Source organism: Ostrinia nubilalis, chromosome 20 (assembly GCF_963855985.1).
Source record: "Ostrinia nubilalis chromosome 20, ilOstNubi1.1, whole genome shotgun sequence".
In the NCBI taxonomy this organism is placed as follows: Eukaryota; Metazoa; Arthropoda; class Insecta; order Lepidoptera; family Crambidae; genus Ostrinia; species Ostrinia nubilalis.
Window position 1 is genome coordinate 12,486,700 of NC_087107.1, and position 23,485 is coordinate 12,510,184.

The 23,485-nt window shown below is 40.5% G+C and overlaps 3 protein-coding genes across 4 annotated transcripts; 1 reads left to right on the forward strand and 2 right to left on the reverse strand.

The window, feature by feature from the left end:
- Window positions 1-72: 72 nt before the first annotated feature.
- On the forward strand, window positions 73-9,751 carry LOC135081683 (DNA-directed RNA polymerase III subunit RPC4). Of its 2 annotated transcripts, XM_063976470.1 has the most exons (9): window positions 73-339; window positions 502-629; window positions 867-976; window positions 1,309-1,441; window positions 1,992-2,078; window positions 8,256-8,368; window positions 8,481-8,588; window positions 8,830-8,937; window positions 9,174-9,751. In XM_063976470.1, exons 1-9 carry the CDS (start codon window positions 170-172, stop codon window positions 9,330-9,332), a joined length of 1,116 nt encoding a protein of 371 aa, XP_063832540.1. In that variant the 5' UTR covers window positions 73-169; the 3' UTR covers window positions 9,333-9,751. The 2 variants fall into 2 exon arrangements, with proteins under 2 accessions (XP_063832540.1, XP_063832541.1); XM_063976471.1 differs by lacking the exon at window positions 1,992-2,078.
- A 104-nt stretch (window positions 9,752-9,855) lies between these two features.
- On the reverse strand, window positions 9,856-10,945 carry LOC135081687 (small ribosomal subunit protein mS26). Its single transcript, XM_063976475.1, has 2 exons — window positions 10,359-10,945; window positions 9,856-10,078 (listed from the first exon to the last, which is right to left on the reverse strand). The coding sequence occupies exons 1-2, from the start codon at window positions 10,824-10,826 to the stop codon at window positions 9,905-9,907; spliced, it is 642 nt and encodes a 213-aa protein (XP_063832545.1). The 5' UTR covers window positions 10,827-10,945; the 3' UTR covers window positions 9,856-9,904.
- Window positions 10,946-17,392: 6,447 nt separating this feature from the next.
- LOC135081667 (protein unc-50 homolog) lies at window positions 17,393-23,420 on the reverse strand. Its single transcript, XM_063976435.1, has 6 exons — window positions 23,006-23,420; window positions 22,684-22,749; window positions 22,015-22,135; window positions 21,347-21,483; window positions 20,547-20,648; window positions 17,393-18,440 (listed from the first exon to the last, which is right to left on the reverse strand). The coding sequence occupies exons 1-6, from the start codon at window positions 23,238-23,240 to the stop codon at window positions 18,304-18,306; spliced, it is 798 nt and encodes a 265-aa protein (XP_063832505.1). The 5' UTR covers window positions 23,241-23,420; the 3' UTR covers window positions 17,393-18,303.
- Between the last annotated feature and the right edge of the window lie 65 nt (window positions 23,421-23,485).

The window sequence follows — 23,485 nt, forward strand, 5'->3', positions numbered from 1 at the left end:
ATGAAAAAAAATCTCATAACTTTTTTCAAGGTGGCAGCACTGATACTAAATGTCATGTACACGTCAAAAACATATTGTCAAAAAAATAAACATTTGATTTCACTGAAAACGTGATGGTGTGGTGTTTTTTCAAAAATAATTCAGATTTGATTTAAATACAACTCATAAAATGTCTAACTCGGAGGATAAACTCCCGAAACTAAACGGCGTGGGCGCGGCAGATCCCATGCAGAGGCTGGCCTCGTTAAAGGCACCCCGCGATCTTTCTCTAGGCGGTGCTAAGCCGAATAAAAAAGTATTCATACCCAATTTGAACGTAGCTAGGAACAAAAACAAGGGGTAAGTAAGCTATCTTGAAAAGTTATCCGCCATAATTGTTAGCATGTATTGGGCCTAGAAACTTACATTTCACTGGAGTTGCTTCCAGTTCCAACCAAATGGATTTATCAAGTATCAGTCATCCTCGTACTTCGTGTAGTTGTATTTAAAATCATGTTTCAGACCTATCTCCACAAACCCTCGTGACCACAAAAAAGACGACAAGAGCAGACAAGACCGCAAGAACAACAAGAGAAATAATAACAGAAATGGCCCCAATGTCATCAAGTCTGCTGGAGTGTTTTCAGAAGGTAAAGGTTTTGCAATAAATAATTTAGTCCGATGTGTAAGTTTACTAGGACAAGTCTCACTCACCTACTCATTAGTTCAAAATGCTTTCAGATTTTTTTCCTACTTTCATCTTTTTATAAGGCAAATTGTTTTCCAGTTTTGCAGTCGTAAAACTCCTGTGAAGTTATTTAGATAAGAACCATGTTCAGTTAGAACAAAAAACAAATTAGCCAATGATTGTCTGTTTATTTCTACAGGCCTGGGAAGTGCAGAGAGGGTTGCCTCAAGGAACTACTATGGTAACAGGGACTCGGAATCCACTCCTACTTTGCAGAAGCCTGCCATCAGAGTCAAGGATGTTATTAAGGTAAAGAATTGTGGATTTATTTTAAAATCTCTTTTTCTATTGTTTTTTAAATAAAAAATAACTGAGCTAAAATATCTTTACTTTACCTTTTTATTGTGTGACATCTTCAAGAGTTACTAAATATTTAAAAATATTATGTAACTCTACAAATGTTAAGTAAATAAAATATCTTAAAATAAGTATTATAAAGAAATAAAATTTTTTTGTTCTTTTTAGTTTCATTGTATATGCATGATAAAAAAATTTGAAGAATAAAATTGAAAATGACTCAATAAAATAGAAGAATTTGTAATGTAATTTTTATTCAGCCCCACTACTTATACTTTTCACAGATTGACAAAGAGTTGGAAGAGCAAAAAATCAGGTCGGCTTTCGGAGAACTGGGGAACCTAGACGAAGAAGGCCAAGACTTCAAGCAGGTGAACGAGCAGGATGCCCCCATCAAGCTGCCCATGGATGACGGAGGTATTTATAGAAACTACTTGCTGTATAAAATCAGTGAATGTGATTTCATAAAAGAGGATGACTAAAGATGTATGGACTTTGGTTTTAAATTTTATGTCATTGTATACCCTCATGAAACCTACCTTTTTTTTTTCAAAGATTTAGTTTGAGAGAAATATTTCCTGCATTAAGCGTAAAATTTACTTATTACTGTTGTGAATGAATGCCCTTGCGTAATATTCTGTAATTCAAATCTGTAAAAAATAGGTTTTATTGTTGTTGTTTTTTTGTTCCGTGTACCCTGATTCCAGACTGATCTAGATACTGCTGTGGAATTGTCGTGTCGCACATGAGGCGTCAAAATAACTTTTGATGTTTACTTTTTCTTATTAATATTATTCATAAGTATTGAATTGCATGTATTTTTTTTATAATTTGGGTCAGATTTTTTATCTTGTTTTTTTTATTTTGTCTCCAGAAGTAGCTGTATAATCCCTGATGTTTACATTTTGTTTCAGATTTATATAAGTTTTATTTATGACTAAATAAGGTTAATAACGTTTCCTTTTAGGCTGGCATAGCAAATCCAAACCAGTGGTCAAGGTTAAGCAGGAGGTGATCATCAAAAACGAACCGGCAGACGATGTAGACTGCGCCAGTAAGAACATTTTGTGCGGCATTATTATTTGGCATAACATTAATTTTCCTACTGTAATCCACTTCACCCTCTTTAATGTTTCCAGTGGCAATATTTCGTTTTAAACTTGATTTTTATTTAAATCAAATCTTTAAGGGTTTCTAAAGACTTGCTCCCAATCCGACTGGCGATTGAAAAGTCGACCATTATGTTTCTTCATAGTAATGTTATCCTTTTATTATAAGTTATATATTTATTAACCTACCTAATTTCCAATTGCCTAACTAATTGTCTTACACGGCAATGAACACGTTATTTTTGAAAGCCAGGGTGTATCAGAAAATGGATGATTAATATTATGCCTCATACAATATTCCGTAGCCTCAGCTTCTGCAGTTCCTGAGAGCCAGGCGGACCGTTTCGCCTGGCGGCACGGAGCAGCACAGACGAGAGATTTAAATAACTGTAGAGATTTCGATGCATTTCCTTGTGTATTCGGAATTTCAGGACGGCTTTGGTGGTGGAGAAAGATTATAGTTCTAAAGCCACACTGCGACGCTTGAGCGCCTTATGATCAGTGCCGTAACTAGGGCGGTGCCAGCGGTGCCCAGGCACAGGGCGCAGACCCTGGAGGGGCGCAGAAATGACCAGACCAGTATCTAGTTTTGTTTCATGCACGCTCCGCGCACCCCCCCCCCCCCCCCCCCCCCACCGTAGAAGGTTACTTTTTATTCAAAAAGGTTTCATTTTTTTATATTTCTCGCACCGGGCGCATAAAAGGCTAGTTACGGCACTGCTTATGATTACAGCGGACATATAGAAAATGAAGCTTTTAAAGTATATTTATATTGCTACGTGCGTCATACAGACTCGTGCATGCCGATTGCCGTCTCACAAGCGTAACTTTTAAGCAATGAGCGTATCTTTAATTTAATTACGTTAAAAAACCATATTATAATTAAATGGAGTCATATTTCAAGTATTTCACACCTTTTGCGTAGCGTACCTTCCATTAAATCACTTGTAGTGTGCCTTTAGCCTACGCTAGCGGCTATTTATACATTAAATGATGTATATTTTATCAATTATATTATCATTTCTTGTAAGGTGACTAAAGCTGAGGGGCCGCTTAATTGCGCTACTAAATCATGGGGTCTTTTTTCAGATCAGATGGCACTTAAATGCTCCTTCATAATAGTACAAGTTTTACAAAACAATAAAACTTGTATTATTGAGCAGAGACGATGCACAGCATCTGGTGAGAGATGCGTCTACTTCCGGTGTAGTTTTTTACCATTTTATATCTTAAATGACGTCATTTCCGCAATTATTTAATAGGAATTGATTTGACTTACTTCCGTTTGCCGCCATTTTAGTCACCTGGGGGCGAGCTTGCTCGGAGTTCTTCATAGAGAGCTCACCAGGAGGCCTTCTTGGGATGCTGTGCATCGTCTCTGCTCAATAATACAAGTTTTATTGTTTTGTAAAACTTGTACTATTATTCGGCATGTGACGATGCACAGCATCTGGTGAGAGACTTGTTTATTAGCTCCTGGTGACTACTTACCAATGGCGCTATGTGATGAAAGTTTTCGAGTTTCTGTAACAGAACTAGATTAGAACATGATAATTTTAGGGTATTAACATGTTTTGTTCTAAATGCCCAGTGAGAGCAGCACTTATATCACAAAGTAGGAGGGTTTGTACTTTTGTATGTTTGAAATGAATAAACTGGAAAGCTACTGAACTGAATTCAGAAATTCTTTCCTCATTAAAATGCAGATTGAGTGTGTATTGATATAATTTGCCCGCGTGGCAGTGAGATTCATGCGAGTCATCAACATAAGTTTATATTACAGGCGTACGATGTGATTGAAGAGTATCCAACATGCTTTAGATCTGTTGATTGAAAGTTATTAATTAAATAATATGTTATTTGGCGTATCGGTCGTAGATCAGTTAATAAAAGTGTCTGCATTATAATATTGCTATTATTGTTCTGCCTACGCCAATATTATCTCATCAAATAATTTCATCTATGGCTAAATATCAACCCGAATTAAAGATGCCACAACGAAGTCAACGATGCCAAGAGAGGTTTTAAATCCAACAACCTTTATACTGTTTTTATCCATGTAGATTCCTAGTATCACTTGGTGTTGAAAAATAAATAAATAATGTGTTATTATATTCCGCTGTTCGCCTCTGCTCGCCTGATTCTAGTAACTTACACAACCGTAACAAGGGCATACCTATGTTGTTTTTTTGGATTTGCTGTCATTTTTTCCAGTTGTTTGTATGATGCCGTAACGGTGCCGAACTTACTCGTAGGTCAAGGTTTATTAACTTAATCTTGAAATTATTCAGGTGAGACTATGTTTTAACATGTCAGCAGCTGATGTAGATGGTAGGAGAAAAATATACATAAGCTAGTCTGCGAGAAGCCTCGTAAAGGTCACATTTTAGATACCTACTGTTGGGTTTAAGGCCTTTATCAGGAAGTGAAATTGGTTAAGCTTTTATGCTTAGTAAGAAAATTAGAGTTATCTTTAATATAGTTTTAGATTAGTAATACCAGCCCCCCTAGACAAGTAGCACTTTTTGATCGAATGGAAAATTGGATACGTTATAACTTCATATAGAAAAAAGAAGGCTTATCGACCATCCTTCGACTGGTTTGCAATTTTAAAGTGAATTTTGTCTAGACCCACATGGCATAAAGGTAGTAGAAGAGTAGATAAACGATTTAGTCTAGCAAATAAATCTTGCTGTCGAGCTTCAAGAGGTAAGTATATAGCTACGACTGTTTTCCTTAGGCCATTAGTTTAACAACCAAGGCCAGGTTATTTTATAAGTTTTTAAAGTGGATTTTTGCCAGGTATGTTTTAGGAACGATACCTTATTACCCCCAACTCAACAGACTAAAAAATTACATGTTACCTGATCCAGACGTGGAGGTCACCATGTGGTAAGAACATGGTGGAGATTCTGTATTTGAGGGTCGGCCTCGAGCCCTGGTAAGAAAAGCCAGAAAGGTCACTTCGAGGTGCTAAGCAGGTACCTTTTGCCGTGGTGAGAAACGGGACAGCAAAGATTTAGCCTAGTTTAACACCATAGCCACCCTGGCTGAAGTCGTTGCAAAGGCTGCTGGTGAATCTCTGTGGGGTCTCTGGATATCCGGTTTCCCGAACTTTTGGAATATTTACCGTTGGATCTGAACGCAGGAGATGCCACTAAGTAGGTTGTTTTCCCCGTAAATCGACCTAGATCGTCAGATAAATTTGATTGAATCGACCTAGGAGATAATATTTTGCGCTGTCAGAGCTATTTTTACCCGACTGAACCGGAAGGAGGTGATGTTTTTCAAGTTGAAAAGCTGAGCTGGAGTCTTGTGTATTGGATCGGTTGTGTGGGGTCGAGTTGTGATGAGCCCTCACTGGAGATCAAGCTTACCATTATAGGCACTTGTTGAGTCGTATAGATTTCGTATTTACCGACAAAACCCTTACAGATGACGACTTGTTGAACCCGAGTTCACGTAATTGACAAGGTTTAAAGTGTTTCAGAAGATGAAATGTTGCACACAAACCTTCCGTTCTAGTAGTTGCTGTCTCGTCTGGTTTGTCAAAGGTGACGAGGTTTATTAAGTAGTTTGTGATTGTATCAATGTTTTTCGGTATGCAGTAGATAACGAGATATTGATAATTTTAGGGTACCTTGACAAGACATGCGGAGAGGCCGGCGGTGTCTCTGTGATCGGTATCTGCATCCAGATTTAGAATTTAGCATTCAACTACTTCAGATCGGATCAATACTTACATAATTGTATCTACTGATTAGGACATTTAATAGAATAGGTTGTTTGGTCTGTCCTTCTTGCGAAGGGATAGTGTGGAGAGCAGGCTCATGCTGAGCGGTGCCTTATCTGGTAATTTCAGCACCTGTTTTAACAGGATTTCGGTTTATTTGGTCAGCGTTAGACAGTCAAGAGTGTTAAAACGCTGAATAAAGCACGGCGTTGCGTTGAAGGGACAAGCACCGGCTTGGAGGTGAATGGCAGACGCATCCCTGGAACCATTGTCAGGTAAGAGGTTGACCTCCGCAGTCTGATGACGCCTGCCACTGCCTAAGATACGCTCAAAGGCAGCCTCCGTAGAATTTACTGAGTGGAAAGTCACTTGACTTTGCTATTCTTATTTGGTCAGCGTTAGACAGTCAAGAGTGATAAAACGCTGAATAAAGCACGGCGTTGAAGGGACAAGCACCGGCTTGGAGGTGAATGGCAGACGCATCCCTGGAACCATTGTAAGGTAACAGGTTGACCTCCGCAGTCTGATGACGCCTGCCACTGCCTAAGATACGCTCAAAGGCAGCCTCCGTAGAATTTGCTGAGTGGAAAGTCACTTGACTTTGCTATTCTTATTTGGTCAGCGTTAGACAGTCAAAGTGTTAAGACGCTGCATAAAGCACGGCGTTGCAGGGGCAAGCACCGGCTTGGAGGTGAATGGCAGACGCATCCCTGGAACCATTGTCAGGTAACAGGTTGACCTCCGCAGAATGATCTTATTACGCTGCCCTGCCCTTCATTTCTAATGAATTTTATAATTATTGATTTATTGGTCGTCAAGGGGACCTGAAGGGACTGATTTGGAATCCTTGGCTTTTTGTTCTAAATCGAAGGGAGTTATTTTGAGGCTTATGTATTTGCTTTAAAGATAATAAGATGTGTAGGTAAATGTTACTTACTTATTCGTATTTGACGATTTGTAAGAACTAATTTAATCAGTCTAAGCAAATAAAGATATTATTATGTTTTGATTTTGCTTGAAGTGACCGGCTAGAGAACCAAGGTCGGATTATTTTTTAGATATCACCAGTACGAGCACAGGGTGATTTTGCCGAACAAAAATCCAGCACTGGGAGGGTGCTCCTCGCACAATGCTTATTAGGAATTTTAGCCAGGATACGCTCGTGACATGTTCAAATTCAAATTCAAAAACGTTTATTGCATGTCACATTACAATTTATATGTTGTTGCAAAATAGAGGTATACATGTTAGATGCACTCAGCACATTTTGTCATACTTATTAAGCTTCTTGATTTGCAAAAAACATTAGAATTTAATAATTCAAGCTGTAAGCTGGCTCAGTGTTGGGGGTGGCCGCCCAGTCTACTAATAGTAAAGTGCTTTGTTGATGTGGTAAAGCATTTGTAGGTGCTTTATTTTATGAGCATAATGAGCCTTTTTAAAGGGGTATTTATTAAGAAACTCGTACCAGAAAGAGTTATCGTTCGATTGTGGTGATGCTAACAACGTATTTCGATTGGTACCTAATGTTTGCGATTGGGGCTGACGGGGCCGCCGTTAAAATTGTATAAGATGGTTGTGGGTACGTTATTCAATCTATTTATACAATATAGAGATTCGCGAGAATGCTCATTTGATCGAAAAGAGTGTTAAAACTATTAGAATCCCACGTACCTCGTTTCATCCGTTATGGATCTCGCCGGGGTCCGAGTTTCTCTGGTATCCGACGCTCTGGGTCCACCTGCTCGTCGTCCGGAAGACACTCGTCCCTTTTGGCGCCAACCACCATCACGTACATGTTGTTCGCGGTCACACACGCGCGGTCAATTGCACTTTTTAATTTTAAACTTAGTATAAGAACGTTGAGAAATAAATTATTTCAGTAAAAATCTGAGCAGAGTTTCTGCTTACGATGTTGGTAGTTTGGAAGTTAAAGACGCTATGAAGAACTCCGAGCAAGCTCGCCCCCAGGTGACTAAAATGGCGGCAAACGGAAGTAAGTCAAATCAATTCCTATTAAATAATTGCGGAAATGACGTCATTTAAGATATAAAATGGTAAAAAACTACACCGGAAGTAGACGCATCTCTCACCAGATGCTGTGCATCGTCACATGCCGAATAATGTTTATTTTCATGTCAATATAATTTTGCTTGTTTGTATATTGATATCGCATTTGTAACATGTGTTATTAGAAGCTTTTTGGAAATGTATATTTTTATACAAGCGTACACAATTTTACGGTGAAAACTTTTTAATGCATCCCTACACGACACGTGTTACAAATGTGAATCCGGCTTTAGCCAGCCTGCAGCGCGGTGCCTTATCTTAGCCTGTGTACTCCAAATATATTAAAATATATTTTTATATCGATTTATCAATTTTGCAGTCACGTCGGTGACGGAGACGAAGCCGGTGGTGGACGTGAAGAAAGAGGTCTTCGAGGACACTGATGTGGTCAACATATTGAGGAGCGAAGAACCGAAAATGATACTGTTACAGGTAAAAAAGTCATTTTCTGCAAATAAACTTTTATAAAGCGATTTTACCCTACATTTTCTGTCATTTTCAAGTGTGAAGTGGCAATATTTAAATAATGGTATAATTTATTCAGCTGCCAGATTCTCTGCCGGGGCGCGGTGGTAGCACTGACGACGACGCGCCGCGCCGCAAGCGCGACGAGCCTTCCACGTCCAGCGGCGAGCCACAGGAAGAGAAACCGGTACGTAACAAACACTGTCGAAAAAATCATCCCACACGGTATTGGTGCATGACCGACGACCGTACTTACAGGGGCAACATCCTTTTTTTTTTGACGGAGAAAAAATACATTTATCGCAAAGGCAGGGCGTACCTTATGTAGGGCTCTCATTTAATGTGTAATCATTAATCAATAATCATGTACATTATACTAAAAAAATGAGACTTCCACTCTATAACTAACATTAAGGTTGTTTTTGCAGGTGGACAACAGATGCAGATTAGAAAACTTGGAAGAAGGTCGAATAGGGAAGCTGAGGATCCACCAGTCTGGTCGCGTCACACTGGCGTTAGGAGATACTATATTTGAGGTTTGTTACATTTCATTTACTTATTATAAACTGCATAATCTATTTTTAAGTATCTTTTTATTATTGTGTCCTTTCATAAAACAGGCCTTAATTTCGACAAATAGTGGAATGGTGAAAGCAACTGTTTTAGTTGTAAAACAAATTGTTACCAGAATAGTAGCAATCATATCAATCTGTCACTAATCTTAAAATTCGTCCTGTATTTGTGCAAATCTCTCAATTTAATATCTATCCAGGTGTGTTCCGGCACCAAAGCATCGTTCCACCAAGAGGTGGTGTCCATCGCAGCTGACGAGGCCTCCCGCTCTGCCAACCTGGTGGCCCTGGGACCCTTGCAGCACAAACTGAACGTGGCTCCGGACTGGGAGACCATGTTTGCTCAGCTGCCTCTCTGACAGAAGGATGACAAGGAGTGAGGAGACAGGACAGTGCTGTTAACTTCTTTTCTCCTATAACTCTGATAAAAAGACAGCTTAAAGGGACAGAAGTGTTGTGAACTTGTAATGTGACAGTGTAAATAGTGCCACGAGAATGCAGTGTAGTTTGCATCTCCTGGAATAATGCAGAAACTGTTTATCTAGAAAAGTGATTTGTACATTGCATTTTATGCTTAAAATAAGTCAGAATGGAGATAAAACTATTATAATACTAATAAGACAAGAAATGGACAATATTATATTGGTGTAACAAATTAAGAAAATATTGCTGTTCAGAATCATTGATTCTTACAATTTTTTTATTTTAGGTTGTATTTGGTTTACATCCCTCCATATTTGTTTGTATGAACAAATTATTATGTTGACTTATATTTTAATATATTACCTTTGTACATAAAATGATTTGTTTTATTTTGAATCCTTAATTTGCCAAAAATAGACAGGATTAAAAATGTAAGAGGCCAAACAAAAGTTCAAGAAGTTTTTGTAACATAATTATCTATTTAGTACATAAAGTGGTAAATATTCTCTCAAGCAGATGTTGCAAGCTTTTGTTCTGGTTTCTTAGGAGGTACAGGCGTGTCTCTGCCTTGGAACTGGTTCCCTTGCAGGTCAATCGCAAAATTGTAGTCCACAGGATTGGCAAGCGCATGGTCTATAGCTGCATCAAGGGTGTCTGGGGTGATGAATGTGCTACTTAGTTCCTGCAAGCAAAATATAAAAAGGTTAGAAATTATTATACATCATAACAAAATCACGTGCTGTCTCATTCACATGTTTTTTAAATACTGTAGCCAAATGTTGCCAATTTCTATGAAATAAATTAATTCTATTATATTTTTTTATGCCTCTATTATATTATATTTTCGCCTGCATGGCTAGTGACTACACAGTTTTACTAATTTTATTCCAACAATAAAGCAAGGAGTGTGTGCAATAGTTGATAGAGTAGTAGATTAGTATTGAAATTAACTCAGTATGTACCTTTTCTCTTCTAATTTGCTCAGAAGCTTTCTGGATTCTCTCTCTCAGCTCCCTGTCCTTGGCTTCCATCCTCATCAGTGCTGCCTCCTCCATCTTAACTAATTCCTGCTTCCGTCTCTCCTCACGCTCTAAGGCCACTTGAGCGTTCCATTTCTCGTTTAATTCCACACAGCGTTCCCATTCTTGCGCCTCCAAACGCAGAGACATTTCTGAACTCGCACTGTCTTTGGTCGACTTCTCTTTGATCATATCCTCATGGTAAAACCGCCGAATGGCGCGCATCTGCGTTTTGTAATTATTATTTATCCTCAGCAATTCCAATCGCTCCTCCTCCGAGACTTCAGGGCGCTTTGGTATTCTGTAAATCTTACTTTTTGCTACTGGTACCCATCGAGGTTTCCTATGAGCTTCAGCGCACTGCACAATCATTGGCCATGTTCGCTTCAATAGCGATTGCTGGGAAATCATTTCTGTCTTTGAAAATAAGTGCCTCTAGTGTAATTTATTCAATTTAAATTATTATTTGTGAATATTTCGATTTAGCAAAACATAACCTCACTCACATGACAGCTGACAGTTTTTTTCTTTGTCAGTTTTTTTTTAATGAGTGAATTTGAGCAAAATAGTTTAAGCCACTCACTCTACATGAGCTATGAAGGCAAAGAAATAAAATGTACGAACTCGTTTCATTTTTTTATCCAACTAATTTCCGAACGAAAATGTCAAAACTTGACAATAGCAAATGGACCGGTCCGGTCGATGAACTTTTTTTGCTGTTTTGTAAACTATTGTGATGGGCTAAAGCAGAACCAATCTTTTCATGCTTAGAAATCATCAAAATGATTAAAATAAGCGCCTTAAATGACGAGTCGGAGGATGAAAGCGGATCTGAACTGGAGGTGACCAAGGAGGCGTTAGAGCAGATCGCACTGCAGCAATACTCTAAAGCTTTGGATCTACAACGAAAAGGGAATCTCAAGGATGCTACGCAACTTCTGAAAGATCTACTGGACACTGAACTGTTGTACGATGTCCAAAAGCCAGCGCCCGGTGAGAAGGTCTCGGGGCCTTTGTTTAATTTGAAGTATTTGTGTTATAAGAACCTTGCGGCTATGATGAGCTCTGCCGATGACATCGAAGGCGCTATAGAGGCTTTTATCGCTGCGTCGGACTTGGACGATACCGACATAACTCTTTGGCATCGGCTGGGGATGCTGTGTATGCGAGGCAAGCGCTACGAAATGGCTCTGCACGCGTTTCAGCGCGGCGCCGAACGAAACCCGCGCCACTGGCCCTGTCTCGACAAGATAGTCACGCTGTTACTCGGCTTAGACTTCAAAGAGGAATGCATCTCCACTATTTATGATACACTCCAACTTGATCCTGGCTATTTGAGAGGACTCGCTTACAGAAAACACATTTTCACTGTGTATCCATACATAAGAGATTTCATGGAGTACCTAAATCCAATTTATAAGTGGAGTGAGAAAGATGACGAACCAATAGATGAGGATAAGGCTAAACAGTTGCTGAAGGAGGCAGAGGAGATTCATGAAACGTTTCTAGAGCAGCAAAGAGCAGAGCAGTTCAAGTATGTGTTGCCTGATTTGAAGTTGAAGAAACCGATTGCTAATCTGACATGGCTTTCAGTTGGGGAATCTCTTGTGCACATGCATGAGTACATGACTGAAAACTGTTACAGTCACGCTTGTCGTATCGAACTTTTATTTGAACAAGAGACGATGGAAGAACCAATGGAAGTAGTAGAGGAGACTAAAGTCCAGCAAGAGAAATCAGAGTCGGAAGAAAACATAAAACCAGAGGAGTCAAACACAGATGCAAATTCCACTGAAAATAAAAATACAAAAAGTGCACCCGAATCAAAAAGTGCTGAAAATGTGTCAGAGAGTGAAAACAATGAGCTGTCAGATAAAGATAAAGCTGCAACTGATACTGAAAAAGTTGAGAGTGATGTGGAGATGGTCCCATGTGAATTAGCTTCAGATGCTGCACCAGAGCCCAAAACAACTAAGAAAAACCCTGTACGTAGACGTGGCAGTGCACTCAGTTTTCTCCAGCAATGGGAATGGTGTTATAAACGCAGATCAGGCCGTAAAAAAGTCAATCGACAAGATGATGAAAACATTTACGATATTTTGAGGAGCATGGTTCCTGTGTGTTTGTCTCCAGATATTGTCCAAAAGAAAGAAAATCAAGCTCAAAATGAGACAATAGAAACTGCAGATTTGGAAAAGCTTTTTGAAGAAAAAGAGAGCCCAGAAAAAACTACAGAAGAACTGTATTTTGGAACAGAGTCAGAGCAGAAAGATGTCAAGCAGTTTATTGATAAATATACAGAAAGTAAGAAAGACATTATTGATATATTAAAAGACTATTTAAGCATACTATCTGATAAGTGGAAGTTGCTGTGGCCAGAAGGATTATCAAAGATATTTATTTCTGCAAACAAATGCTATGACAATCATATTGATATACCATCATGCACTAATGATAATCATCCAGAACTGGTTCATTATGCCAATGTTAATGTATTGGTAGAGGAATTTACTGTCAATGAGAAACTCCAGTCCAATTCTGATGACAATAATACACATGACTTGAGTGTTATAGAAACTATAAGCATTATAATTAATATGAAGCCACATATTTTTTCCAGTAACAATTGTCTAGAACTAGTGCTGAGAACTCTCTGGGTGAAGCACCACATTCATATACTGAACAAATGTGAGGAATTTGCATTGGATTGTATGTATCAGTTAGCTTATGAATTTGAAGCAATGGGAGAACATCATGACACATACAATTTGAACTTGATTAATTTCACATTCAAACCAATGATAAGTGAGGCTGAAATATTAGATTCTATCAAGTTTTTAGAAAGGAACAAAAAACTGTCAACTGTTATGGATTTGTATGACAGAGGGAACTATGAGGAAGTTCTATCTATAATAACAGATTCTTTTGAACATTGTAAGAATATGGCAAAGAAACAAGAAGAAGAAATGTCTTTAGATTTTGCTGTTCAGTTGGCTCTGATATTGGACACTTATTGGGCTCTCAACAAGGTGGACTGTTGCTTTAAGTGGGCCTTAATCTGTCTGCATGAGGCATTAAAACACTATTTTCGATACACTACTGGTTCCTCAGAGTATGATAAGTGGACAACCACTGTTGTTAAAATACTCTACTGCATGGATCATATACTCACAACAGAGGGGTTATCCTGTTTAGAAACAATATCAACAAAAGAATTAAGCCAAGGTCTGGAAGACCTCATAAGAGTAATAGGGCATCAAGTGGAAACTAATGCTGCTGAGATGCCATTCGGAACTGTCATTCCCTGGATTATAATGCACTATATTTTACAAAGAGAGGAGGATCAGGGTAGAGGCAGGACTCCTGGCGATAAAGACAAAATTGCGTGTGACGAAGTGCCAAATCCATTGATGGTGTTGTTCGTAGCACATGAACAACTAGGAGGCAGAGGCTGGTGTTGTAATTCTGAAGGGAAACTTCTCTACTTCATTCTTGATACGGTCGTGCCGAGGCTGCGATCGCCCCTGTTGGCCAAATCATTGGAACAAGTTTGCCAGTACATGGAGCAATGTGTGTACTGTCTGTATGGCCACCCTGGAAGGAAGAACAAGTTGAAATATCTTGTTGATCATAATGTAACAGCACATACTTTGGATTGGCCAAGAGCGCAACAGATATACGAAATTTTTAGACCTATCACAATGCCTCTTTTAGAAGGGAAGGTGACACCGATTACAGTAGATATAGAACAATTGTTCCTTCGCATTTTGGCGCTGTTGCCATCTGAGTGCGACCCACAAAAGTATGTCCCTGAAATAGAAAAATATATTAAGGGCATTGAAGAGAAGCTACCCACTATTCCACCTCTTCTGCCATACAAAATGAAAGACATCTATTTCCTTCTTGGAGATTTTTATTTTAAGAAAGAAGATACTAAACAGTCTGTTAAATTCAATATGTTGGACGTTGTCGTAAATAACGATCGCTTGGAATCGTGGGCCGAGATATCTTTGGCTAAGAGTAATAATGTAGAGAGAATATTGAACTCTTGCAAGAATCTTAATAATGAAAGGGACTTTCTCAATCCTGCCAAGTGTATTATCAGATGCTACAAGCGCGCGTTGGAAATCAAACCTTCACATTGCAACATGTGGATTGAGTATGGCATTTTCGTGTATGCAGTTCACTCATTCTGTTCGAGGTTGCTAAAGCAGGCCAGCGAGTCTTTGAGTATGGAGAACTTTGAATCTTTAGAAAAACAAAAAGAGGAAATGCTTGACACTACGCGCAAATGTTTCATAACAGTATTAGGGGATTTAAATAACAGCACCACTGATGATGATTCTTGGCTTCCATACTACATATTGGGTAAAGAAGCAGAAAAAAGAAACAAACAACCCTCAGTCTACATGGAGTATTACATGCGAGGCGTCAAGAGCTTACAGGAAATCGGAGCGACGTACCCGCTTAAAATAAATTACAGTTCACCATCACGTTTATGCATTGAGGTGTTGGAACTCCATTATAGAATTCACGCTTCGATTCTCAAGTATATCGAACAGCATGAAAATAAACCAATCCCGATATCTGTAGGGAAAGTATTCACAAATTGCATCGAAGCGTGGAAGAAAGGGCCTTTCTCGAAAAAACCTAAAAAAGATGGCGTTGAAACAGATACCGAGTCAAAACCTGCTGAAGCCGTGCATGCGGCGAATATCCTCAAACGCTCAGTCAGCGACGCGGGCGAGGAGGAGACTCACGAAGCGAAAAGGCTTAAGTTGGAATCGGCCGCCGCTAAAGTTAGGAGATCTGCCTCGTACGACACCGAACGACTATCACAAAAAGAAACAACGGTTATCGCTTCTACAGAAGGAGCTACCGAAACTAATAAAGCTGCCGAAGAAGTCGCTCCACCGTCTGATACAGTAATCGTTAATGCTACAAAGGAAGATTTGCCAAATGCGTCAGAAGTCAAGCCGACAGAAGAGGCAACAAAAGAAAGTACCGAAAAAGTTGTAGAGAAGAAAGATAGTGATACAGAGAAAAAAGGCGAGAGTTCCAGCAGCACATCGTCTTCATCTTCGTCGGACTCCAGCTCTTCTGACACCACCAGTAGCAGCAGCACAGACTCGAGCAGCACCGCCTCAAGTAAATCCTCCAACGACGCCAAGTTTCTGACAGACGAAGAAATCATGAAAATAGTAGGCGCCTGTCTAGACGCCCTAGAGGACTGCGCGAGTCGCTTCCCTCCACACTACAAAGCCATTTACAGGCTCGCCCATTACCACTTTTACTACAAAAAAGGGAAAGACATAGAGAGGTGTCGGGACTTGATGCTGTCAAACTTCACGTCCAGGGCGGGTCAGAAGTTGGCGGGGCTCTTCAGCGAGAAGAAACATTCGAACTTCTTCAATAACATTTGGAAAATACCGCACACCGAAGTCGACAGGGCCGGCAGCTTCGCGTTCCACATGAGCCGCTCCGTGCAGCTAACCATGGAGATACTGAAAGAAATAGATGACCACAAAACTTTACTGGACCTCAGCGTGAATCTGCAACGGACACCCGAACTCGACAAGAAGTACCTGCGCGACTCCGACAGGGAAGAATTGGCTCAACAAGCTTTCTTGCTCTGCGTTCAGTCGCTGAAGGGCCAGGTGACGAAGTTCAGCCAGCAGGACGACCTCAGGAGCAACGACGTCGAGAAACAGGCGCTCAAGAGCTTAACCCTCGATATCTACAGAGCGTACCAGCGCGTGCAGAAGCAGGCGAATTCGAAGCAACTCACGAATCTGTTAATCGAGGCCTACAAGCTGGTCTGCACGACGCCGATCACGGAGAACATGAATCTGGTCGACCTGAGCATGAAGTACTGCCAGGCGTTGATCCAGGAGCGGAAGCAGCAAGCGACGCAGGCAAGCCTCGACAAGAGTCAGGCCCAGAAGAAGCAGGTGCCGAAGCCCGCCGAGGTCGCGAAGCCCGCCGTCATTGTGACCACGAACCCGCCCAAAGTGGACCCCAAGCCGGCCGTCCCGGCGTCCGCGTCAGGCCTGCCCAAGATCTCGCCGCACGACATATCCGCCGCGTTCCAAAACTACCTGCCGATGCTGAACGACCCGGTCATGTCGCAGCAGGCGGCGGCCGCGCTGTCGCTCACGTACCTCAGCAACGCGCTGTCCGGCTACGGCTACCAGAACACGCTGCAGACCTCGCTGCAGACAACCCTGCAGAACTCCTTCCAGGCGGAGTATTATCGCCAGCTGATGGGCCTGTCGTCCTTCGGGATGCCGCCGCAGAAGAAGCAGAAACGCGGGCCGAAGCCCGGCGCGCCGAGAGCGGCGGCGCCGAGCAAGGCCAAGTCCTTCGCGGGCTCGGCGGCGCCGCCCGTGGCCAAAGTGGCGCCTCAGGTGGCCAAAGTGGCGCCGCAAGTGGCTAAAGCCGCGCCGACGCCGGTAATTACCAGTCTTCAGAAGGCCGCGTCGGCGACTTTGGCGCCGAGCATGGGGACTGTGCTGCCGACTCTGCCGGCGTCGATGACCGCTAACTTATCTTCGTTCGGAGCGTCTCACTCCGCGCATAGCAGTGCCCCGGCGCACGCGCACTTACCCTCATCGCTAACGAGCACGACGCTACACTCCAAGCCGCCGCTTCCTCACCAGCAGGTGAGCCCAGGCAAAACGCTGCAAGAAAAACTGGCAGAGCGGCAGAAGCATACGAAATCTTCTGCGCAGGATATAACCGCGTCCATTAGCAAGCTTCCTTCGTCCCTGACTATCACCAAGACGTCGGTATCGAAGCCGCCGGTGGTGCAAGGCAAGAAGCCCGAGGTCAAAAAGTCCCTTTCTTTCACTGAACCGCGCCCAAAACAGATCTCTACCGACGAAGTTATTGTACTCGACGACGATGATTAGATTTTAAATAATCAATTGTATGTAATAATTAGGAGTGTCAAATATAATCGAAATTAAAAATCATAATGCATTTCATTTAAACTTTTAATACAAAATATTAAATTAATATTATTTACATAATATGGTAAATCTATAAAACTTAATTGCTAACAGTTACATCAGTTATACGCCTTACCCGAAACTTATTGCCTTAAAGATTTAAATATTAATTAAATAAAAATATTATTAATAATGTTCCCGTTTGTAATCGGAATAATAATAGGAAATAGTCAACTATTCGCCAACCAAAGCGAATTTATACTTAGTGCTTAAGAGACGCTTAATTGCTTTTAAGCTCAATGTACTCTGTCAGTCACCCACGCAACAGGAACACTCATCTGATAAAGTCTGGTCCGTGAGCACGTAGAATTTTGTCCAATGACCCCAAGCTACCCATCCTTATCGCTCGCGCGTAATTATATTGCTGTCGCAACTGTCCGATGGGTAGCTTGGGGTCATTGGACAAAATTCTACGTGCTCACGGACCAGGCTTTAGATTCACTGCTCAAAAATATCGTGATACATAATATTTTGAAAATTAGTTTTTTGTAATTTATTTTAAAGCATGGTGTGGTGTCGATCTGCAGCACCCGGTAATAGTAGGTCACGAGCAGCGGTTGATTTAATAAAGGGTGTTCGATGCAGCCCTGTGGTGTCGTGGTGGTCATACGATAACCACGTGGCGGCCACTTGGTAGCGTGGTGGTCATACGATGACCACGTGGCGGCCACTTGGTAGCGTGGTGGTCATACGATGACCACGTGGCGGCCACTTGGTAGCGTGGTGATCATACGATGACCACGTGGCGGCCACTTGGTGGCGTGGTGGTCATACGATGACCACGTGGCGGCCACTTGGTGGCGTTGTGGTCGCGTAGCGGCATGTTCGTCACGTATTGGTGTGGTGGTCACATGGTGGCGTGGTGGTCGCGTGGTCGCCTATAACACCCGGTAGTGGTAGAAGGTCATGAGCATACGGCTGAAGTTCCATCCAGCGGCGAGCGAGCCTACGAACAGCAGCGCCAATACCGGCAGCGGAAGCAGGAAGGCTCGCACGTTCTGCAGCGTCGGGATATCTGTCCAAAACATTATCATCATCATCATCAGGAGCACAAACCTCTCAAGTCTCGTCACTTGCCTCTCTAACTGACGTCATCATCATCATCATCAACAACCCTTTACAGTCCACTGCTGGACTATGAGCCTCCTCCACTATAGTGAAGAGTTTTGCCATAATCTCCACGCTTGGCAGGCGGGTTGGAGATCGCAGTTTAAAAGATTGATGTTTTTCAGAGAGCACTGCTGCCCATTCTCTGTTTGATGTGTAGTCCCTAAGTCGCCTCTTACGACACCCGCTGAAAGAGTAGGGGTTGGTGACAAATGTATTCTACTCTAACTGACGTATCTGACATTTTTTCGAAACTGAGTTATCTACACCATCTTAATCAATTTCGCAAGACGAATCGATCTGTCTAATCGCCTGAAAATTTTGCAAAATGTCAGTTACGTCAGTTAGAGAGGCAAGCGACGGTCTGGTTGCCGAGCACGTAAAATTTAGTCCAATGACCCCAAGCTACCCATCCTATCGCTCGCGCGTAAATATTGCTGTCGCGACTGTGCGACGGGCGGTCTAAGTAAGTGTGCGAGTACGAAATTCTACTGCTCGGCGACCGGAATTTAATTTAGGTACTAGAGGAGGAAAATTGAGGGATATTACACTTCCCACTGGGAATGTACTGGGAAGTTCCCAGTGCCCGTGATGGTTATTTCAAATACTTAGCTCAGTAGCTCAGTGGTCAAAGCAGTCACTTAGGAAGCGCAAGTTTGTATCAACTTAAAACTATAAGCTTACTAACATTACTTTTTGTAAAAAAAACATGTCAACTGATGGTTACTTTAAAAACCACCTATTGCATTAAAGGCGACTGCTTTGACCGCTGAGCTACTGAAATTGGTTAAACTGTCGCATTTTTCACTGGCTTGTAGTCTTAAAAACAGCTGTAAACTATAAAAAAAAACTAGCCATTATACCCACATCAAAGTGTGTGGAAAATTACACTTGAATCAAACCCCAAAGGAATAGGTGCTGTAATGGCATTTTAAAAAATAAGTATCGTAGAAAACGACAGTCAAATGTCGGTTTTACGATAACATAAAAAACCGATTAAAGGAAGTAAAGAATCAGATTTTTTTGGAAAAATCACACAGGCAGACAGTTTCTTAAAAAGTTACACAGTCCCCGAGAAATGCGCGAGTCCCTTTTGGATTTAAGAAACAACACGGAGTGAAGTCCCAAAGGATTATAAGGATGTTGAAATATAAAGTTTAGTCAAGACTTATGTAAATAAATAAATATAATAAATCCACGCTATTCGCTTAATATTTTACGGTATTTTTATACCCGGCTTAGTAGTAGTGCAACTCAGTGCAAGACAATAACAGTTAGTGACTTTAACTAATCAACCACTCATACACTCACCAGAGTCGATTACTTTGCCGTAATCTGAAATTTTAACGGTTAAGTATCTCAATTTGTTACGGTTACGGCAGAGAGAATATCGCGCATATCTCGTTAACTGTTTTCAAAACGTCACATTTAATAAATTAGACCTTCGATAGTTACTATTGATAATAAAAGATAAACAATTAACACATTAAATTCATCAACTTCTGGGTCAGAGAAATATCATAAAATCCCAAGACGTTACAAATATGAATCCTACTAATATTATAAATGCGAAAGTTTGGATTTCTGGATGTTTGTTACTCTTTCACGCAAAAACTACTGAACGGATTTTGATAAAACTTTACAGTATTATTGTTTATAACCCAGAATAACATATAGGCTATACCTAATTGATGACGATCTGTGACAAACTATATTTCACGCGGGTGAAGCCGAGGGCAAAAGCTAGTATTGTAACAAAGTTAGCTCTCTGGACATGGGGAGTAATTTACGAAATCGAATATACAGGGTGTTAGGTAAATGGGTATATGAGCCGACACTAGCCCATGTTAACATGGTCATATAAATGGTATGGTGAAGTCAGAAAATTGATATCTTCATTTTAATTATTTTAATTTTCATACAAATCTGATTTTATAAAATTTATTTTGGGTTATATTTGGGTTGGATACTTTACTGTTGAATAGTAGGTTCTATAGGATTATTAATGACTCACTGCTGTATCCCAGAAAGGTGATGTACAAGTAGTAGACGATGGAGGCCAGCCAGAAGGAGTTGGACACCAGGCACGACAGGAACCCGTCGTGGTTTAGTAGACCTGGAAATGTTTAAAATAATATCTTGAGTTTTATTTTTCAATTGAAAAAAAAAATAACGCCTCAGGTGGGAACTTGAATCTCTGACCTGGTGGCAAATAACAGGAATTTTGTTTACATAGGGGTCACTTAAAAATTAGAGATTGATGGTGAAAACGGGCATTTGTTACTCTCCAAGGTACTCTGAGCTACCTTGTTAACTTACACAATTAGGTATTTTACGGTTGACACCATTAACTAATAGACAAAACTTTCTAAAAATACTTACAATCTAGCCTTGAAATAAATTAAATTCACGAACAAATAACGTCATAATTTCTCTAGGAGCGTCACGTTTGGAGAGCACATTTAAAGTACATTAATGGTGATGACTACTCGCTTGCACACTTACTGCGGGCGCCCGTCGCACAGTCGCGAGACAAAATTATTCTACGTGCTCACAGACCGGGCTTTAGCACTTACGTAACTAAAGTCCGGTCACCGAGCTCATAGAATTTCGTCCAATGATCCCAAGCTGCTGTCGCGACTGTGCGACGGGCGGCCGCAGTGAGTGTGCGAGCGCGACACGCGAAATTCTATGTGCTCGGCGACCGGACTTTAGTTTTTGTGAGAAGTTTTGGTTTGATATTGTTCATGAATGTGTCTTTTGTACCTTTTATTAAGAGCAATAAAGTTTAAAACAAATGATTAAATAACTGACTGTTGAACAGCACGATCTGGAAGCAGTGCAGCAGCGACAGCGGCGGGAAGAAGGCGTTGATGTGCACGTCGAAGGCGTAGCCCCACTCCACGTCCGGCCCGTCGCGGTCGCGTCGCAGGTACTTATTGCTGATGTACCTGATAACACAATAATAATAGTATTATGTAAATTGTTTGCAGTCCGCAAATATCACATAGATTAGCACTTTTACATCGTTCGTTCATTTCAGCCTAATGACGTCCACAGCTGGACAAAGGCTCTTCCCGCGACCTTCACTACATCGTCGGTCCACTTAGTGAGAGGCCTGCCCACGCTACGTCCTCCATGCATTTTTACATGTCCCAGTATAATTAATTTTTACCCTACTACCACAAGTGCTATGAATGCTGCTGCACTGCACAGTACAGAATGACCACAGTCAAATAGCTGGGTTCATACTGGATGATCTACCACGAAACATCGCGCGCGACCGATCGAGCAAGTGACTAACAAATTACTGATTTCAAAGTTACAAAAAAACTAATCTTAAAACATTGAAAGGAAACCCGATTTTCAGGGAAATAAAATAAGTCTAATGTAAAACTTTTGAAAATCCTGTCTATTTTGACCACTGAGCTACCAAAGTGAATTAAATTTAATTACGAACATCACTACTAGTAGAAACTTACCAAAATATTGTGGAGACGAGTATCCCAGCTCCGATAAAGTCTACAAACACTACGAACAGCACAAAGAGCGCCACTTGTGTCCAGCTGAGCCCCATACCCAGCGCAAAGCATATTGATGACACTAGAATTTGTACAAACATTTTCTTAAAACCACTTTCTAACTTAATGTAGCATAACAGAATAATAGGTAGAAGGAAAATAGATTTTCTTAAAACAATTTAATTATTCAGGTATGTACAAGTAAGTACACGTAATGTCAAGAACTACAGTTTTCATTTTTTGCTACTTTAATTTTATATTCTTGCAGGTCAAAGATTGTAACACAAAAGTTGTGCCACTAACAAATCTTTTTTTTTTATTCTAAGAATACCTATCTAGGTCAACAATATTCCATTCTTATCTCTTTACCAATTGCTAGATTCTGATATTATTTAACTAATCACTGAATAAGTGTATCAAACCAAATATTTATACACACACACAAATACATAATAACACACACACATAAATATTTGGTTTGATACACTTATTCAGTGATTAGTTAAATAATATCAGAATCTAGCAATTGGTAAAGAGATAAGAATGGAATATTGTTGACCTAGATAGGTATTCTTAGAATAAAAAAAAAGATTTGTTTTCTTGTAATTTATACATGTTGTGGGTACTTACAAAATAGCCAGATACATAAAAGTACCAGGAACGCTGGATCATCTCTTGCAAACTGTGATTTTGTATCTGAAAATTGATGAAATACAAAATTAAGTTATAGTTTTGACGAATGAACATCATGACATTATAAACATGTTGTTGATTAATTTTCTATATCAGAGATCCTCAACTTTATATTTGATTTCATAAACAGAGTATAAAATCAAAGAAGTTAACACAGTTTCATAAAATTATTCTTTTCTTTGAGCAACAACATGTTATGTGATGTTCATAATCATAATAAGGTTAGTCTAATCGCTTCTGTTGACTACAAAATACTCACGTTTTCTATAATTGAAGTTCCTAAACACTTTTTGTGGTGCCACGAACAAATAGACCATTTGCCAGGCCGCAAACTCGAAGTCCATTTGGTTGAACTTGAACAGTCTTCTCAAGTACTTGTATCGCTTCACGGCTGCACTGGCCGTCGTCGGCTGGTAGTTAGCAGGCGCTGGGAGCGGAGACGTGCTCCTTGGATAATTACTAAGACTTGGAGTCGGTGATGTGGAGTACTTCATGATTACTTCTATTTCTAGGTTACATTAAAGATTAATTTACTATAACTGTTATTGGCACTTGGATGCGAAGTGGATAACGATTCTGGTGCACTGTTTCACACTGTTGCTGTTTATTTACGAACATAAATTATTTTGCAATAAAATTACTCAGCTCGGTGATGATGACAATCACGAAGACAAATCAAATGTTTATCTGTCAATGTCAGATTTGTGACATTGACGTTTTAGTGTTACGTTCGGAAAGT